An 18,105-nucleotide genomic window follows, 5' to 3' on the forward strand; every position below is an offset into this window, starting at 1 on the left:
GCTACATATATTGTGTTTTAAGTCAAGATGAAAAATTGTGGCTCTGTTTTTAAAAAAGCTGATGATAACTAGGCAAGAGCCATTTGAATTTTAAAGTGACCTGTCTAACATTTATCTTTTGAAAAATAGACTTGTTCAGGACAGCTGAATTTAACTCAGAGGATTGCTGGTATTTGGAATGACCTTCAATTTTTCATTATTAATATCACAAATGCAATAAACGAGCTTAATGTAAATACGGTATTGTAATTGAATTGCTCAGAGTTAAACAATACCAACCATTACTTTCCTTTCAATGTCAAGATATTAGTTTAATAATTTAAAATATTAATCTTCTCAGCTGGTACAATCCTTTTTTATGATGTCCTTATAGCTTTTCTTATTGGCCTTTTGTTGCCCCTTTCCTAGGCTCCCTCTGCCAAGTTTTGTGTAGGCATTTATAAGAGGTGGCATTGTGGTAACACCAGTAGATCAAACAGATGATATGAGAAGGCTGTACAGAAGACTGGTGCTAGAGTAGAATATGACTGCAGCATGACAATGAGCTCAGAGCATTAGAATAAGATGTCAGATTGCGTTCATTTTAAATAAGTTACTAAATATTTGGCAGTCTCATCCTGTAATATGTGAGTGTGAATTTCTGTGGTAAGCCTTTCATTCTTCTATGAAATGAAAGTCTTTGAAAGCAGTACAGTATTTGAGTAACTATTTAGCTTTGGCTGTGTTTAAACTTGGACTAAGCAAGCAACATACAACAAAATTGCTTTTTTATTTGAATGGTGTATTGTTACAGATATTCTGAACTTACTGAAGTCCAGCAGCAGCTAATTAGGGAAACGCTTATAACATGGCTACAAGCTCAGGTAAATGTTTTTTTTTTCACTTTTACAATTGTTTATACAGAACAAATTTATTAATCAGGTTTACTATTATATTTTCCATACCTGTTTAAAGGTTTGAAACTAGGTTTAAAACTTGCTTTCTTTGTACCCTTAATAAAGATTTAACTACTTGATGAAAAATGAGTTCAAACATGTGATCTAACAAAAAGCCCTGTACAGGCTGGTGTACGTTTTGAAATTACTTATTTTAGTCAGGTTTATACTATCATGTTTAATTTTTTGTCTCTTGAGATGATACTGCTGCTTTTTATTCATACCCCCTATGTCATGGAATCACTTGTCAGTTACCTTGAAGCATTAAAGGCTTCCTGTTACTGGTATAACTTGGCTCTAGTATATTGGTGCACTGTCTGTCTTGTTCTGGATACCCCTGTTGTTTTAATTTCTGGATATTGGAAAAGTTAGCCATAGAGACAGGCAAGTAGATCTCGGTTCAATATCGGATTGGCACTGATATAAAGAAAATTGGCTGTATTGGAAGTCAGCCCGATGCAGCTGATAATTTGGCCGATGCATGCCTGTGCATGCATACACCCACAGCACAGCATACAGGTAATGAGGAAATCCCAGGATGTCCTTCTCCTGTTGTACTTGGCCTTGGTGAGGCTGTAGCTAGAGTACTGCGTCCAGTTTTGGGCTCCACAATTCAAAAAGGATATGAAGAAGCTTGAGAGGCTCCAGAGGAAAGCCACGCACATGATCAGAGGTCAGGAAAACAGACCTTATGACGAGAGGCTGAGAGCTATGGGACTCTTCAGCCTGGAAAAACGCAGGCTCAGGGGTGATCTGATGGCTGCCTATAAGTTTATAAAGGGTGCTCACCAGGATCCAGGGGAATGTCTGTTCACCAGAGCGCCCCAAGGGATGACAAGGTTGAACGGCCATAAACTCCTCCAAGACTGTTTCAGACTGGACATAAAGAACTTTACTGTCCAAGCCCCCAAGGTCTGGAACAGACTGCCACCGGAGGTGGTTCAAGCACCTGCTTTGAACACCTTCAAGAGAAATTTGGATGTTTATCTTGCTGGGATCCTATGACCCCTGCTGACTTCCTGCCCCTGGGGCAGGGGCTGGACTCAATGATCTTCTGAGGTCCCTTTAAGCCCTAAGGTGTATGAAATCTATGAACACAGCCAGGCAGCTTGGAGAGCTGCATGCAGCTAGTAAGTTCGCTGTAGAGGAAGGGGGAGGGAAGGGGTATGGGAGTGCAGATTGATGCCTGCTGTGGTGTGGGAGGGAGGGGGGCAGGGGCTGGAGCAAGTGCTGCCTGGATGGGGCAGGGCATGGAATGGAACCATGGCTCCTGAACAGAGAGGGATGGTGTGCCCCCCGGATTTGCAAGGGGCAGGTGGGCTCCACCAGGTTCTTCTTGGCAGGAGCTGGGCTCAGGGCAGGCAGCAGCAGTGCTGGGAGGGGGGCTGTGGGGAGGGCTGCAGCCACCCCAAACTTTGCCATATCCCCCACCCCACCCAAAGCCCCCTTTCCCATGCTGCTGTCACCCACCTGGTGCAGCCCCCGCTCAACCCCTGCCTCTAGCCATGCACCAGGAAAAACCAAGGTTGTACTGGGTAAGCAGCATTGGTGCTAGGAGCAGGGTTGGGGAGGGGGCTACGGCAAAATTTGGGGTGGCTGCAGCCCCCCATAGCCCCTTCCCAGCAGTCTGCCCAGAGCCCAGCCTTTGCCAAAAAGAGACTGGCACAGCCCTGGCCCCAGCCTGCAGCTACAGCCTGCCTGCCCACCCTGCCTCACGCAGATCCAGGGGTACATGCCACCCCCCATGCCCTCTTACCAGCAGGAGCAGCCCCACCCCCCACTAGACAAGCCATTGCTCTATCCCGGGCACCATCCTGCCTAGTTGGGCAGTGATCTGCCCCCTCTCCTTCCACCACAACAGACTCATCAAAGCTGGATGCAGCTGTTTCGGAAATCAGATTGGTATCAGCCAACATGCCTCCTTAAAAGTTGGCTGTCCGTATCAGCCCCCAGAATCTCTATTGGTGTATCTCTGCAGGCAAGATCTTAGCCCATCTCTCTGCCAGTGTATTGGCCAGCATGTTGTCCAGTGTAGTTTTATAACAAATAATAAAAATAATAAAGTTTTCTAGCATTTTTCATATTGAATATTTCCCTACTTTCATTCCTAACGCTCATCTTTTTGGTTTCTGTACTGAATGACTCTTCCCTCCTTGATAGTGTTTGCCTATTTCATTCAATATGGGATTGCTGAGCATATAAATGTCTGCCTACCTAATGTTCCTATATTAGTCAACAGTCATTCAATGTTTAATTATTTAAGCATGCTTCTGTTAAAGCTATCCTTCCAACCTCTGAACTGCTTTCTTTTGCTCTTCTCTAAGGGTGGGGGTTTTTTGTTTTTTGGGGGGGGCCTTTTTGTCTGTTTGTTTTTTACACCCAAATCATAGTACTTGAAAGAAGTTAGTTAATTTATGATGTGTTGTACTTAAACTATTTGAGAGATTGAAGAGTGACTTTTGGAATGATGAAAAAGTAGAGTTATTCTGTTGAAGAGAGATTTTTTCACTCTGTAGTAGAGGGCACAGAAATACATTTCTATTTCATAACAGTCAACACATTTGATTTCCGTACCTCTTATTCTTCAAATCTATTGCTGCAAGTGAAATATAATTGACATGCAAGCCAGTGGAATCCAATAGTGTGCTAGAAGCAGGAATTTAAAGTTGGTTAGGGTAGATCAGGGCACATACCAGCAACTTTCTTTTTGTCAGGCTGCTTGTACAAGTTGAAACTATCAAGATTTTATGAATTTCTCTGTGTTGCTTTGTTTGCGGAAGGAACAGAGAATAAGGAAAGGGATTTAGTGGGGATTGAAATCTGAGAGACTTCAAAAAGATATATACTAGAATCTGAGTGAGGAGCTTGTGGAGGGAGGTTGAGAAGAAGAGAGAGATGTATAGGGACAGGGAGGGCGGGGAATCTTCATTTGCTGAATAAGTGAAAATTGGCAGTAGTTCAAAACGAGGAGCATCTTTGGTAGCAAAATATAAGTTGAGGACTACCAGTGTGCATTTTATAAAGCTCTCCTATTTTCGTTAAACTGTCAAGACTGCTTTGCGTATGTGTGCGTGATCAGCATCAAAAGCTTTTTTTTTCCCACTGCACACCTGTGACTATCTTGTAGGAAAATATAATGTCACCTTTAACTATCTAGAACTATATTCACCAGGATCCAAGATAACTGAATTTAAGATGAACACCCAGTAATTATTTTATACATGAAAAATATATCAATTTGTTATAATTTTCCAGGTATACAATTTAATTATTGGCTGGTCATCTTTCAATTTGTGTCATAACACCCCCCCTCCCCCGCCAAATGCACGCACGCACGCACGCGCACACACACTCTGCTGCAGTGGTAGGGAGGTATGTGGCAAGGGGAATCAAGTTCTCTGACCCCTTGCTCCTTGTCTTGTATGCTTGCTCCATCCAGAGCCTTTATGCCCTGGCCCCTGCCTACCTCCTGGTACTTGTCCCACCCTGTTTTTTACCCCCACCTCCAGTGCCTGCATCCCTGGCACCTGCTTTTCCCCTGCTACCCACTGTGCATCGTAAACCGACTCTCCAGTCCTTGCCTGGCCCAGAATTACCGTCACTGCAACCACTGCTGCTGGACTGGGCTCTGCCCCAGGCTGGAACAGGGCCTGAGCCAGAGTGCAAGCTGTAAGGGGTCAGAGGCTTGAGGGGGGAGCAGGTCGGGGTTTAGGGAAGGTGAACAGCTGTGGATCTGACTCCAGCACCAGCTCAGGGCCAGCTGGAGCAGCAGTAGCTTTTTCTCTACCTCCTTCTGCCCCCTCCTGCTGCTCAAGCTTGGACTTGAATTCAAGATGAGGCCCATGTTAAGTGGGAGAAAAACCTCATCTTGGATTCAAGTAAACATGGTGATTTATTTAGACAAGTTCTGCTTAATGATTGGAATAATATATAATATAATTCAGAAAAACAAAGCTATCTCTGCAAGCTTACTATGTTTCATATAGTTTACCTGTGTGTGAATTGAGATGGTGTTGAATCAATCTGCTAAAAGAAAATCAATGATTCTTTTCTAGTTGATTAGGGGATCCATAAAAATAATATTTTCATATAACTTTTTTTTCCTCTTAGATGGTGAATCCCCAGCCAGAAAAAACTTTTATTCGCAACAAAGCAGCCCAAGTCTTTGCTATGCTGTTTGTTACAGAATATCTCACAAAATGGCCCAAGTTTTTTTTTGATATTTTGTCAGTAGTTGATCTTAACCCTCGAGGAGTAGATATGTACCTCAGAATTCTTATGGCTGTTGATGCTGAGCTGGTAGACCGGGATGTAGTTCACACATCAGAGGCAAGTAATATTGTCTTGTTCATGTTACACTGTGCTAACATGGTTTAGGATTAAGAAATACTTTTTACCTTATTTTCAGCAAAACGCTTGAAGTGATTTTGTTTCACCATGAAGAACCTTTCTCAAAGGGACACTGTACATCAGCAGTTGTGTTTACAAATGCATTTTTTCCATTAATCCTTATATTTCATGGGGCAAAACATTGTTTAACTTAAAGCAGTGTGCACTGATGTCACCTAGGAACAGTATTTTCTTGGTACATGAGAGCCAGCAAAAGGGAAACCTAGTGAACTGTTGACAACTTGATGTTTCTTTTAATTTAGGAAATTAAAAAAAATTATTCTAATTCCTTGTATACCTTTATAACAGAAGCTGTAACATTTAAAATTACATATAGTCTTTTAGGAGTTCTTCTGATTTAATGTTTAGCAATTTGTGTCTTTTCAGAAAAGAAAATGACTTATCACGCATAGTTGTTTTCATGAACATGGGGGAAAAGAAAGAATCGGTGTACTGCGGAAAGCACACTACAAACTTTTTGAGTTTTCTAAGTTGATAAGCACTAGAAAATGCATGCGAAAGGCATGCAGTATTCGGGGAATATGTGAATATGTAAAAGGCATCAGGTCAGTGATTTTGTATAAAACTTAACCTTTTTCTCACCCTTCGCTCCTATTCATAGGAGGCCCGTAGGAATACCTTATTGAAAGACACAATGAGGGAACAGTGCATTCCAAGTCTGGTGGAATCGTGGTACCAAATCTTACAAAATTATCAGTATACTAATTCAGAGTTGACCTGCCAGTGCCTTGAAGTAGTTGGAGCTTATGTCTCCTGGATAGACTTGAACCTGATAGCCAATGAAAGGTAAGAGTTTTTCTGTTCTTCCTGGAATAGGACTGGTGATAACTGTCTTGTAGCATCACTTCTTTGAGTCTATATTAAAAAAATGCCATACATTTCCCTGTGCTCTGCTCTCCTGCCAAGAAATAAATATTCAGGTTACTTGGATGTTACACATTTCTAAAACATAAACATGAGATGGATCTGTATTTAAGCTGTATAGTTTTGTTTTCAGTCTCCACACATTATTTTGTATATGTTTGGTTGTGACAGTCATACTATGTGTAGACTTTTTAAAGCCAAACTGAGTAGGAAAAAGAAAAATGTAACTTTATAACAACTTGTTTTAGTCTGTGTGTGTGAACTTGCATTGTGTTTGTACGAGAGTTAGTTATTGTCCTTTTTTTCAGGTTTATAAATATGCTGCTAGGTCACATGTCTGTAGAGGTTCTCCGGGAAGAAGCATGTGACTGTTTGTTTGAAATTGTAAATAAGGGAATGGATCCAGTTGACAAAACAAAATTGGTAGAATCTTTGTGTCAAGTGTTACAGTCTGCTGGCCTCTTTAGTATTGATCAGGTTAGTAAATTGATAATATTTTGGGTAGAGACAAGTTTTAAATAGTGACATAAGCAGGGCTTTAAAATGTTTTGCCACATACTTGCCAGAGGACTAAGCATGTAAGGGACAGATTTTATCTGTACTGTACTTAATGGTACTAAATTATATCTCTTGTTATAATATAATTTATTCCATTTCTGGTTCTATGGCTGCTTCTTGGCTTCCTACAACTCCTTTTCTCCTTTGTTTCATTTGGGGTACCTTTTTATGCTTCCTCAGTTCCCCCCCTGTCCCCTCTGTGTTTTCACTTCCACCATCATTTACTGTAATTTTGTTTTTAAATTACCTAGTTATTCATGCCTATTGTCACACAGAACCTTCAAAACTTTTACAGAGAAATTTTAAATTCCTCACAAAAGCTACACTACTTAAGCATGAGTAGTACTTTTTAATAAGGAGCCCAGTGTCAGCATAAGGGACTGCATTTCCTTTGGGGTTGTCCTTTGGGCTCCAGTTAAAACACATCTTCTGAAATGTGAAGCACTCCTCCTGCCTCCATCTGGGTGCTTGAAAGCAGGCAAAATATTCTTCAAATCTTAAAGTCTGTGTTTTATAAGAGCAAATAGTGAGTCTCTACTATGCAAACCTTCTCTTATCTTAGGGGTTGACAACATTTTTGGGCAGAGTGCCAAAAACACCAACAAACTTGACTTGTAAGAAGTTGGCATGACCATGAGCGGTCTGATCCTTGTTCTAGCAGCACAGTCCTGGCCCCTTCCCCACTGTCCACCCTGAGGGGTGTGTGCCAAGCAAAATGCCTTCACGTGCCATGCTCTGACATGCATGCCAGGGTTCACTTACCCTTTCTTAGCTGCTTTGAGGGAAAGTCTTTGTTACTCAACTCTTAGTCTTGAATGTAATTTTCATAGCGAGTTGTTTGAGCAAAATTATAACTTTATACCTAATACTTTATTTTTTTTCATTCACCCTTCTAAAACTTCTCTCAAGGGAGATATTTCAGTAATGCTACTTGACATTGGTTGGTGTTTCTGCAAATTCAAACATTAATCTGCTGCAACTTCTTGTTTTAGGACAGAAGAGTTGATACTAATAAGTTCCTAGTTATCTTTTTACTCCACTGTTCCTAAAATGAGCTATGAGGTGTTATTTTTGAATAGGGCCTTTCCTGTACAATAGCAACTTCTTTCTGTGCTTTGTGTTGAAACAAAATGTACCTTCAAATAGAATCAGAAAAAATAACTTATGTGACTTCACCTTGAGCCAGGGAGATGAGAATAAACTAACTAGTCCATAAGAGGGAGCAGGTTGCTGTATTTTGGAATTTAACTGGTAACTGTGAATGTACTTTTGCATTGCTTTTATGTTTTAGTCTGCTGGCTGCATTGTCAAATGTTATTTGGCCAAGATTAGATGCATTTTTCTTAAATGAACAATGTACCTATGTACAGGTGTACATAGTATCAATCATAAATCGATGTCATTTGGGGTAGCTGCAGTTCTGCTACAGTTTTAAATATGATGTTTCATGGTGTTCCTGCAGGAAGATGATGTGGATTTTCTAGCCAGATTTTCTAAACTGGTTAATGGAATGGGCCAAGCACTCATAGCCAGCTGGACTAAACTGGTTAAAAGTGGGGATATGAAGAGTGCTCAAGACACTTTGCAGGCTATTGAAGCAAAAGTAGCCCTAATGTTGCAACTGCTAATTCATGAAGATGATGACATCTCATCTAATATTATTGGGTTTTGCTATGACTACCTTCACATCTTGAAACAGGTAGATTTGAAATACTACTAACTACTACTATTAATTATATGAGCATGGCAACTTATTTGCTTTACTATATTTACCCAAATCCATAATGACCTTTACTGTAATAAGAGCCCCTGAAATTTAGATTCTATACATGGAAAATTATAAATGTGTTATAATTTGCCATGAATAGAATCTCATTTTTAGGAGGGTCAGCTTCAATTGAATCCAAGATTGCTCTTCCTCCCCCACCGTGCTGATTGAGGGTAGAGGAAAGCTCATCTTAGATCTGAGTAAATCTTGTAATTGCATAAAAATATTTACTTTGCAAATTTCCTAAGTGTGTATTTTCTTAAAGGCTTTGTAGCTTTGTAATTAATAGTAACTTTTAGTCCATAGATATACTGCTTTATACAGCTATGCTTGATTTAAAGGATGTGATCAGATGTCCTGCATGTTCTCAATCTTCTTGAAATATCCTAAGAGTTTTCACAGAGGCAACTAACTATTAGAGACTGGGAAGACACTTATATTGAAACTTAACATTTGAAATGTGTTTTATTGCAGCTTTCTGCATTATCAGACCAGCAAAAAACTAATGTAGAGGTAAGAGTAGTTAAAGTTTCCTTTTTACCAAATATTGAATTTCATAAGTAACGTTATTTTGGCCAACATCCATTCTAAAATCTTTAAAATTAAAACATTTTTAATTCTGAAAAACTTTTATAGAAAAATTCAGATCGTCTTTGATTCTGACATAAGTCGTTCTTCTACAAAAAGTCTCACCTCTACTCATTTTCCTTTTCCAATACCCATTGGCTCTCTTTTCACCTACTGCCCCTCCATCCAGTTGTCAGTCACTTCACATTTTTCTCTTAAGGCGTATAGACCTTCAGATCTAGGTTTGTTTAATTTCTAAAGCATGAAGCTCAGCATTCTCATCCATTCCATTTTTACCTTTATTGAAATATTTTTTCATGGAGAGATATTGGAGCCTAATTTTTTAATGCAAACTTCTAGAAATACCACAAAGTAACATTCTGAAAATGAAGAGGGTTAACATCTGAAACACTGAGTGAGCTTTAATTTAAAAAACAAAACAAAACAACTATGCCAGTCCTTTTTTTAATTACAATGGAACTGTATTTAGTGACCTTCTAAAGTATTGAGTAAAAATCATAAATATTTTGCTTGTAGATTCTTTTTTAAAAGTCTTTGTTTTCTCAGGTTTTACATCCTGTATATAGATAGAAGGTGAAACTTCTATAGTGAGGCTTTTACGATGGAAAGATTGGCACAGATCTTAATTTTGTTGGAATAATGAGAGCCAATATGCCACTGCAATAACATTCTGCCTCCCTGCCTTGTCCGGTTACTTTGTTATTGTTGAACTGTGGCACTGTAGCTTTGCCAGAAATTGTCAATTATAGTAAATCTCTCCTTTTTTAAAATAACATTGAATCTGAAAATTTGGGTAATCTTAAGTTTCACAAATTCTGTGGAATCTCATTTTCATTAGGCCTTCTTGAGGCTTGTATTTTAGTTCAAATAAACACTAGCTATTTTAAAATGCCTCCAATATTGAGGTAAAATGAAAAGTAGGGTAAAGATTGTGTTTTATATGTAGCTTTCTGTTACTTGTCTTTTCCTGTACACTGATAAATTGTTGTCAATTTTCTTTTAACATAGGCAGTTATGTTGGCTGTTATGAAGAAATTGACCTACGATGAAGAATATAACTTTGAAAATGAGGTAGAATGTTATGTATGAGTAAGCTTCTCTTGTATCTGCCAAATGTTGGTTTGATTCGGGGGTGGCCACCCCCTGGCATGGTTGCTACAAGTAGCACAGGCAGCCTTTTTCTGTGGCTCAGTGCAGATAGGGGAGGGGATGAGCTGTACAGCAGCAGAAAGGGTAGGAGACGGAAAGCAAAGCAACAGGTCAGGCAGGAAGCACAGATAGCAGAGTAGCCAGGCAGGCAGGGGAAGGGGGATTGGTGTGCAACTCTGGCAGGGTGTATGGGGCTAATTTGTAGCATGTCTGTCAAAAAGGTTAGTCCCTTCTGGCTCAATTCTTTGGCCATTTGCCTTTAAAAACAGAGGAATAACCTGTATTTGAGCAGGTAACTTTTGTTTTCAAATTTAAATGTTTAAAATTTAAAAAATGTAAAATGATAATTTTTTTTAAACTTTTCCAAGGAAATATTTTAGACTTTGTTCTCTTGATACAAGAATCTTCTGTTCGAATCAGTGGAGGCTATGTTTACATCAAGAAAAAAAGAGGCCCTTAAGTCCATTTATAGACATGCTTCAGGGTGGGTGGGGGAAGGGCTTTAATTAGCACAGCTCTCAGAGCTGTGCTAATTAAAAGTGCCGTGAGCGTCATGAGTATCAGCATCCCTGAGCTGAAAAATGGCAGTGGGGCATTTTGAAGTAAAGCTTGTTGAATGCGCCTTAGTTTAAAGCACCCGACTGCCATTTTCATCAGAGGGACACTGATGCACTTGTTGCCGGAGTCTGCTGGAGCACAGTAATTATCACATTCCAGCAGACTCAATTACTCAAGTCTGCTTGGAACAGCCTCCCTACACATGTATAGGTGCCCTTAAATATTAACATTTGGGTGATAACTACTTAGGTTTCTGAGCTGAAATGTTATTTGAATCACGAGAGAACTGAGCTCAAATACTGGTGCCTAGCTATGCTACCTGAGCTACCCTTGCTCTGTATGTTAAATTTTCAAGGTATGGGCTTTTTAGTGCTGCATGTCCAGAACCTGAATGAACCTATCTCAGTTGAAGTCTCTGGAAGACCTGTACAGTACAAAAAATAATAAAAGGGCCTGTCATTATGATACAAGCAACTAGGATGACTTTTGTGTTCAAAGGAGTATTAGATGCCCAGTTAGTTTTTCACAGTATAATTTGTATTACGCTAAGTTTGGCCCAGGTGTAATATTTAAATGCTGGTCTTTTTTAAATATGTGACTCTGGATTATATGAAGAAATAATGTTACAGGGTGAAGATGAAGCAATGTTTGTGGAGTACAGGAAACAGCTGAAACTACTGTTGGACAGACTAGCTCAGGTCTCACCAGAGTTACTTTTGGCTTCTGTCCGAAGAGTTTTTAACACTACGCTTCAGTAAGTTTATTTCTTCTAGTTTGTTTTATGACAGTCTTTTCTGTTTCATGTAGAGCTTAGGTTTGAACCAGCAGTGTGGGTTACTGCTTTCTTATGTGGCTTTTGTGAAAATTCTCAGGTAAATTTTTCTTAACTTTTAGTGATCAGTGTCTTTAGTGGAGAAGATAAATACTTTATTCTTTTACTCCTGTCATTTTAGAAAAACTCCTTGAATAGTTTTTGTCAACAGGTTACTGTTTTTTTAGACTCTAAAATTGGTACCTTTTCTGAAACTTCAAGGGTACCACCTATCCTTGCATTTTCAGAACTAGTATTTCTCCTTTAGCCTTTCATAGCATGTCTGACTGGATTAATTTTCACTCTGAAATAATTTTCTTAAAATATTTGGGATAACTCATTCTAAACTGTCAAGTGAAGTTGGGTGAAACCTGTGGTAGTAGAAAGGGTAATCATTTCAAATATTGGTAGTATTAAGGCAGGGTAAGATGAAATGAAATGGGAGTAAGGAACAGCAAGAGCAGGGATGTGAAACATGGCCTATGGGCTGGATCTGATCTGCTAAGCCTTTCTGTCCGGCCCACTAGACTACTAGAGCTCCTATAAATGTGCAGCGAGGCTGCTCCAATGTGATGTAGATCCAACACATCGGAGTCTGCTGGAGTGTGGAAATTAATGCACTCTAACAGCCTCTGGTGTCACTTGTATTGGTGTCCCCCTGCTGAAAATGGTGGTGGGGCACATTGAAGCTTGTTCAGTGAGCTTTAAGGAGTCCTGCCACCATTTTTCAGCATGGGGGCGCTGATGCATGTGATGCTTGGGTGCTTTTAATTAACATGGCTCACTAATTAAAGTGCCCCGCCTCCCAGGAGCACATTTGTAAACCCTCCTAGTGGGCCATCAGAAGCTTGGGGATGTGGCTAGGGGGAGTGGCCTTCTGCAGAATCCAGGGCTCTTAATCCTAAGTGGTTATTGTGGTTGGTAGAATGAGGGCAAGCAAGGGCTGATGCAGCCCTGGTTGCCATCCCACTACTTTACCTGTCCATACTGCTGTGGCCCTACCTTCTTCTCTGCTGCTGCCATGTGGAAGAGCTAATGCTGTGGTAGAGTGGGAGCTGCTACCTCAGCACCAGGTATCCAGTGACAGCTCTGGCTCCAGCATGGGGCATGCATTGGGAGCCAGAGCCATCACTTCATGCTCTGTGCCAAAGCCTGAGGTGTCATCTGCTGCCAATGTTACTATCCTGTAGTCTGGATCCAGCCTGGGGCATGAGACAAGTTTGACACTACTGCTCAAGTGAAAAATGTATTGTAATAATGTTGAATCTCTTGTACCACTTCACCAAAAAAAAAAAAAAAAAAGTTGCCTTTTGAGTTTAGTTGGGAAATGCTGTCATTGGCTAATATTTTGTGAAGTTGATGTATAACCATATTGACTCAAATCAAGAGTGAGGAGGAGAGGCCTCAGCTTAGATTTGAGTAACAGCCTAGGAAAAAGGGCATGTGGCAGGGACAGGCACTAGGCTGGGGGGTAATCAGTGGTGGGGGTTGGCACAGGAGGTAAGTAGGCACAGGACAGAGGTTTGGCTGCCATCTCGATCCGTCAGCACTCTCTTCCTCTTCATTTCCAACACCCCCGCTCCCCCCCACGAATGCTGCATTCTCCGTCACAGTGGTGGGGGGGATGAATATAAGATAGCTTCCAATAATTAGATTCTGTACATGGAAAATTATAACAATATTATAACAAAGATGACCTATGGGGGCCATCTCAAACTCCAAAGTCCTAGATTTGCGTAAATTTGGTGGCCTTCATTTGCCCAGTTAAAGTAACTGATAGTTAGCTTGTATGTTTAATCAAAACTTCACATCTGTAGTCCTTTTCATGCTGTGCATCTTGAGGAACTTCTCAAGAAAATACTAGTAAATATATTTATCTGTAGAACTGCTAGTTGGTTTCATAGAGCTTCACTGGCAAATTTGATACATTTGGGCATTATCTTGTGTCTTTCTGATAGAAACTGGCAAACTACACGGTTTATGGAAGTAGAAGTAGCAATAAGGCTGCTGTATATGCTGGCTGAGGCTCTCCCTGTATCACATGGGGCTCATTTCTCTGGTGATGTTACAAAAGCTACTGCTTTGCAGGATATGATGAGAACTGTAAGTATTTGATGCAATTAAGTGTTTTGTTTTGCTACCTGTTAAGTCTTTCATGTTGAGGAAATTGAGATGTCACTTGGCTGAAGTCTGATTAATTTCCCCTGCAGCTGGTAACATCTGGTGTTAGTGCCTATGAGCATACATCAGTGACTTTGGAATTTTTTGAAACGGTGGTTAGATATGAAAAGTTTTTTGCTGTTGAACCCCAGCACATTCCAAATGTTTTGGTAAGTATTAACTTTTGCATAAACTCCATCTTTTCTTCAGTTATATCAGGGCTGTTCAGCAGGTGGCTCATAAGTGATATGTAGTCCCTAAAGGGTTAGCATCCAGGCCACAGGCTTCCGCCTGGCCTAAACTGCTGCCCCTCTCCTCTCCCCCCCCCCCTTTTGCTGCAGCAGTTGGGTTCTTTGGGCTTCCTACCCTCCTCCAGCTTCTACTTCATGCCATTGCTCCTGGGGCATGGTGGCACAGTCAGAGAGAGGGCCAGGTGCCTAAGCTGTACATGCAGCACAGGGGAGGCAGGGTGTCTGAGATGTGCATGCAGCAGGGAGGTAGGCCAAAGAGCCCAGGGTGCTTGTGCTGTGAGGCAGGAACTGGGCTGGATTGCCTGCACTGTAAGCTGATGCATGGCTAGGATGGGAGGAGGGTGCTACCTATGCATTGTTGGGGAGCCCATGCTGCTGGGAGAAAGTGGGGGGGGGACACAGCTCAGGGGGCAAACAGCATGCATGATCAGGAAGGGTATGGAACCAGACTGCCTACATGGCTCGGAGGCAGGAGAGCCAGGCAGCACGTGTGGCAGGGTGGGGGTGCACTAGGCTGCCTGTGTGTCAGTGGAAAGTCTCGGGGTGTTGCTTGAGTGGTAAGCAGCCTGAACTTTCTGTGGCTTCTGGCTACACAGAAGCCCCAAACTAGATAAATAATTGAATTGTTTACTTAAGCGTTTTTGGGCACAGGTAATCTTGATTTTTCTGAACAAGGAAGGCGATTTAAAAATTAGGTTGTTAGGTTTTTCTGCCTGTATATAGTAAGTACTCTCCTAATTGCAGATGGCATTTTTGGATCATCGAGGTCTTCGCCATACTAATGCAAAAGTGCGAAGCAGAACAGCTTACCTCTTCTCAAGATTTGTCAAGTCTCTTAAGTAAGTAAAAATTGTTTCAAATACTATCCGATTTTTACTGTTTTGTGGATATTGAGAGAGCAGTTCTACCATTTTCACTAGAGCAAGTAGAGGTCAAAATGAGTCAATGCAGAGCACTCTTTTGGAAGGTCAGCTCTGTAGAGTTCTCCACAGTTTTCTGAATCTATGTGAAGGAGCACCTAAAATGCAAACAGCTTTGCAATACATCTCAGCTGGATGTTGATTCTTAAACCTAAAGACAGAGAATATAAATGCTATTTTAGCTTTTGCAGTTTTCCTTGGTGAAAGTATCCTGCTGTTCTAGTGCTGTGAAGACTATAAGTAGATCATCTCTAGATATGAAAATCATGAGTAGAGTCCTAGTATTTCTATCATTTCCTACAGTGTGTGCACCTGAAAACAATTCACTCAGGGTATCCACATGCACATTTTTTGCAGGCTACTAGACAAGGTTTATCCTGTAGAGGTTTCTCAAATCAGTATGAGCATTTTAATTTCAGATTCTATTGGTTCTAGTTTTGGGGACTTAAATACTATGCAGTTAGGAAAGCTGCAGAACAAATCAGATTTCAGACTTGAAACGTGACCCCTTTTTCAGCTGTTGATGAAAATATTTCACAGATGAATGGGGCATTTATGCCCTGTCAGTTATTTTTCCAGGATCTCTTTAAACTCACATGGATGCCTCTGCATCTGTAAAGCTTAACTCACATCTTGAGGTTTTACAGGCATAAGACTTAAATAAAAATTAAGAGTCCAGAGAATGAAATGGCATAAGAAACATGCCAGTATACCATAATGCAGGGGTGGGCAAAATGTGGCCCGGGGGCCAGATGCGGCCTGCCAGGCTGTTCTGTCCAGCCTATGGGGTTCCCCAAAAATTAAGAAAATTTAATATATATCTGCCCCTGGCTGCCTGTCATGTGGCCCTTGATGACTTGCCAAAACTCAGTAAGTGGCCCTCGGCTCAAAATAATTGCCCGCCCCTGCCATAATATCATGTACTGGCCTGTCTTGAACCAGTCTTTCTCTTTCTCTCCAGTTCAGGGCAGGATCATCTTTTATAACACTGTTATGATTTCTAAGGAGTGATTTATTTACTTAGCACAGATTCAACAGAAGATACCAAACATTTTTTTTTAAAAAATCAGACTTCTATAAATATTACTAATTTAAATTATTTTTTACTTTAGTAAGCAAATGAATCCCTTTATTGAAGATGTTTTGAACAGGATACAAGATCTGCTAGAACTTTCTCCACCTGTAAGTACTTACAAGTGTTTTTAATGCATGTATTATGTGCACTTACATATGGGTGCACGTACAAAAGTAAAATATAGCAAGAACTGAGTGTTTTCAAATTTGAACATATGAGTTAATCCCGTTGACTTTCTCAGAGTTCAGTGAGAATGTATGTGATCATAGGCTTAAGTATCTTGCTAAATCGGGTCCCAAAAGTATGGACTTAAAAAATGTTTGTGTAGATAAGATACTGTCTAAATACTAGTGATCTTTGAAACTGAAGGGTATGAAAAGAATTGATACTCCTACTGATTTTTGTTTTGTTTTTGTTTTCACGTACAATTGGAAGTGATACTCTTCTTCAGATACTTATACCTTAAGTAGGAAAAGAAAGGAAGTGGAGCATAATTTGTGTCTAGTAATTTGACTTTTTGTGGAAAAGTAAGTTGTTCTGTAGCAATTTCTCTTTACTACTTGTCCTTTTTATATATCTTTAGCTTTGTATAGGCTTAAAATGAAAAAACTTCAGCAATTAAAAATATATTCAACGTAAGTCATGTCTTCTGTTTTAGGAAAATGGTTACCAGGCTTTACTAAGCAGCGATGATCAACTGTTTATTTATGAAACAGCTGGGGTCCTCATAGTTAATAGTGAATATTCTGCAGAAAGGAAACAGGCCCTCATGAGGAATCTGTTGACTCCACTAATGGAAAAATTTAAAGTGCTGTTAGAAAAGCTGATGATGGCACAAGATGAAGACAGACAGATGGCACTGGCTGACTGCCTTAATCATGCAGTTGGCTTTGCTAGGTGAGTACAGCATAATTAAAAAAAAAAAAATATTTATTTTAACATGTTGACTAAAGAAAAGTTTTAAGATAATTGATTCCTTTTCTCTTCAACAATTTTATTGTCCCTAGAAAACTTTCTGCTGACAGTCTTTCTATGCAGTCTAGAAAGTGCTCTAGGGATAGAACCTTTTTAGGAAAGGTGTCTAATGATACAAGCATATAATGTATTCAGAAATCTGAGATTTGATTCACTTTACTAAATGTCTCATGAAAACTATGATTTCAAATAAAAACTCTCTAGTATTGTTAATCAGACATCATTTGATGGAATCACAGAAAATGTAGTTCGGAAGGGACCTCTGGAGGTCATCTAGTCCGGGGTAGGCAAAATACGGCCCATGGGCTGGATCCGGCCTACGGGGTCCCTAAAAAAATTTAGAAAAATAAAATGCATCTGTCCTTGGTTCCTGTTAAAGATGGGGCAGTAGGACCCAGGGGAAGCCCCGATGGGCTCCCACAACAGTAGGGCCCACCCGGCCCCCCCAGCTGGAAGTGCCAGCAGGGGCTTCTGGCATGAGACCATGTGGCTGCCCTGGCACCAGAAACTCAGGTAAGTGGGGGCGGGGGGAAGGGCAGGGGACTCGCTGGTGCTGAGCCCTGGGAAAAGCGGCCCTCCCCTCTCCTCCCCATGGTCCACACTCCCTGCTGCAGCCTCTCGTAGCCCACATGGAGCTGTCCTGAGCAGGCACAGGCAGCCCCCGTGGGCTGCGAGAGACTGTAGTGCTGGGCATGGGGTGGGCGAGGGGCTGTTTTTCCCACGCTGGGCACCAGCTTGTAACCCACCCCTGCTGCCAGCCCGTGCCCTGTGCCGGCTCCAGGCTCACCTGTCAGGGCTGCACTGCGGCATGCCTCCTCTGTGCGCCCTCCTCCCCCCCCCCTTCCTGCACCAGGCAGTGTTTGCTGCTGCCCAGCGCACAAACTCCCCATGCAGGCTGTAAGCAGCTGCAGCAGGAAGCGCTGGCCACAGGGCTGGGGAGGGGCCGCTTTCTCCTACATTCCACACCAGCTCCTTCCCTGCCATCGAGCAGGGGGTCATGGCTGTGCTCTGCCTCCCCACCTCTACCATGGGGCTGGGGGGGTACTGGGAGTGAGCGGGTATGGGAGCAGGGTCTGTACCTGT

At 41.2% G+C, this 18,105-nt stretch overlaps 1 protein-coding gene across 2 annotated transcripts in view; it reads left to right on the forward strand.

The window, feature by feature from the left end:
* The window catches only part of XPOT (exportin for tRNA), a 55,017-nt gene that overhangs the window by 23,749 nt on the left and 13,163 nt on the right, over positions 1-18,105 (forward strand). For both annotated transcript variants that reach the window (XM_090042437.1, XM_090042438.1), the window contains 13 exons: positions 794-863; positions 5,046-5,264; positions 5,947-6,131; positions 6,518-6,686; positions 8,230-8,466; positions 9,010-9,048; positions 10,132-10,194; positions 11,460-11,584; positions 13,600-13,744; positions 13,852-13,971; positions 14,797-14,891; positions 16,085-16,154; positions 16,706-16,944. In XM_090042437.1, coding sequence (XP_089898563.1) covers positions 794-863; positions 5,046-5,264; positions 5,947-6,131; positions 6,518-6,686; positions 8,230-8,466; positions 9,010-9,048; positions 10,132-10,194; positions 11,460-11,584; positions 13,600-13,744; positions 13,852-13,971; positions 14,797-14,891; positions 16,085-16,154; positions 16,706-16,944 — 1,776 coding nt within the window. The remainder of the gene's footprint in view (positions 1-793; positions 864-5,045; positions 5,265-5,946; positions 6,132-6,517; positions 6,687-8,229; positions 8,467-9,009; positions 9,049-10,131; positions 10,195-11,459; positions 11,585-13,599; positions 13,745-13,851; positions 13,972-14,796; positions 14,892-16,084; positions 16,155-16,705; positions 16,945-18,105) is intronic.

This window comes from Crocodylus siamensis, chromosome 4 (assembly GCF_052110815.1).
Source record: "Crocodylus siamensis isolate JL-2025a chromosome 4, ASM5211081v1, whole genome shotgun sequence".
NCBI lineage: Eukaryota > Metazoa > Chordata > Crocodylia > Crocodylidae > Crocodylus > Crocodylus siamensis.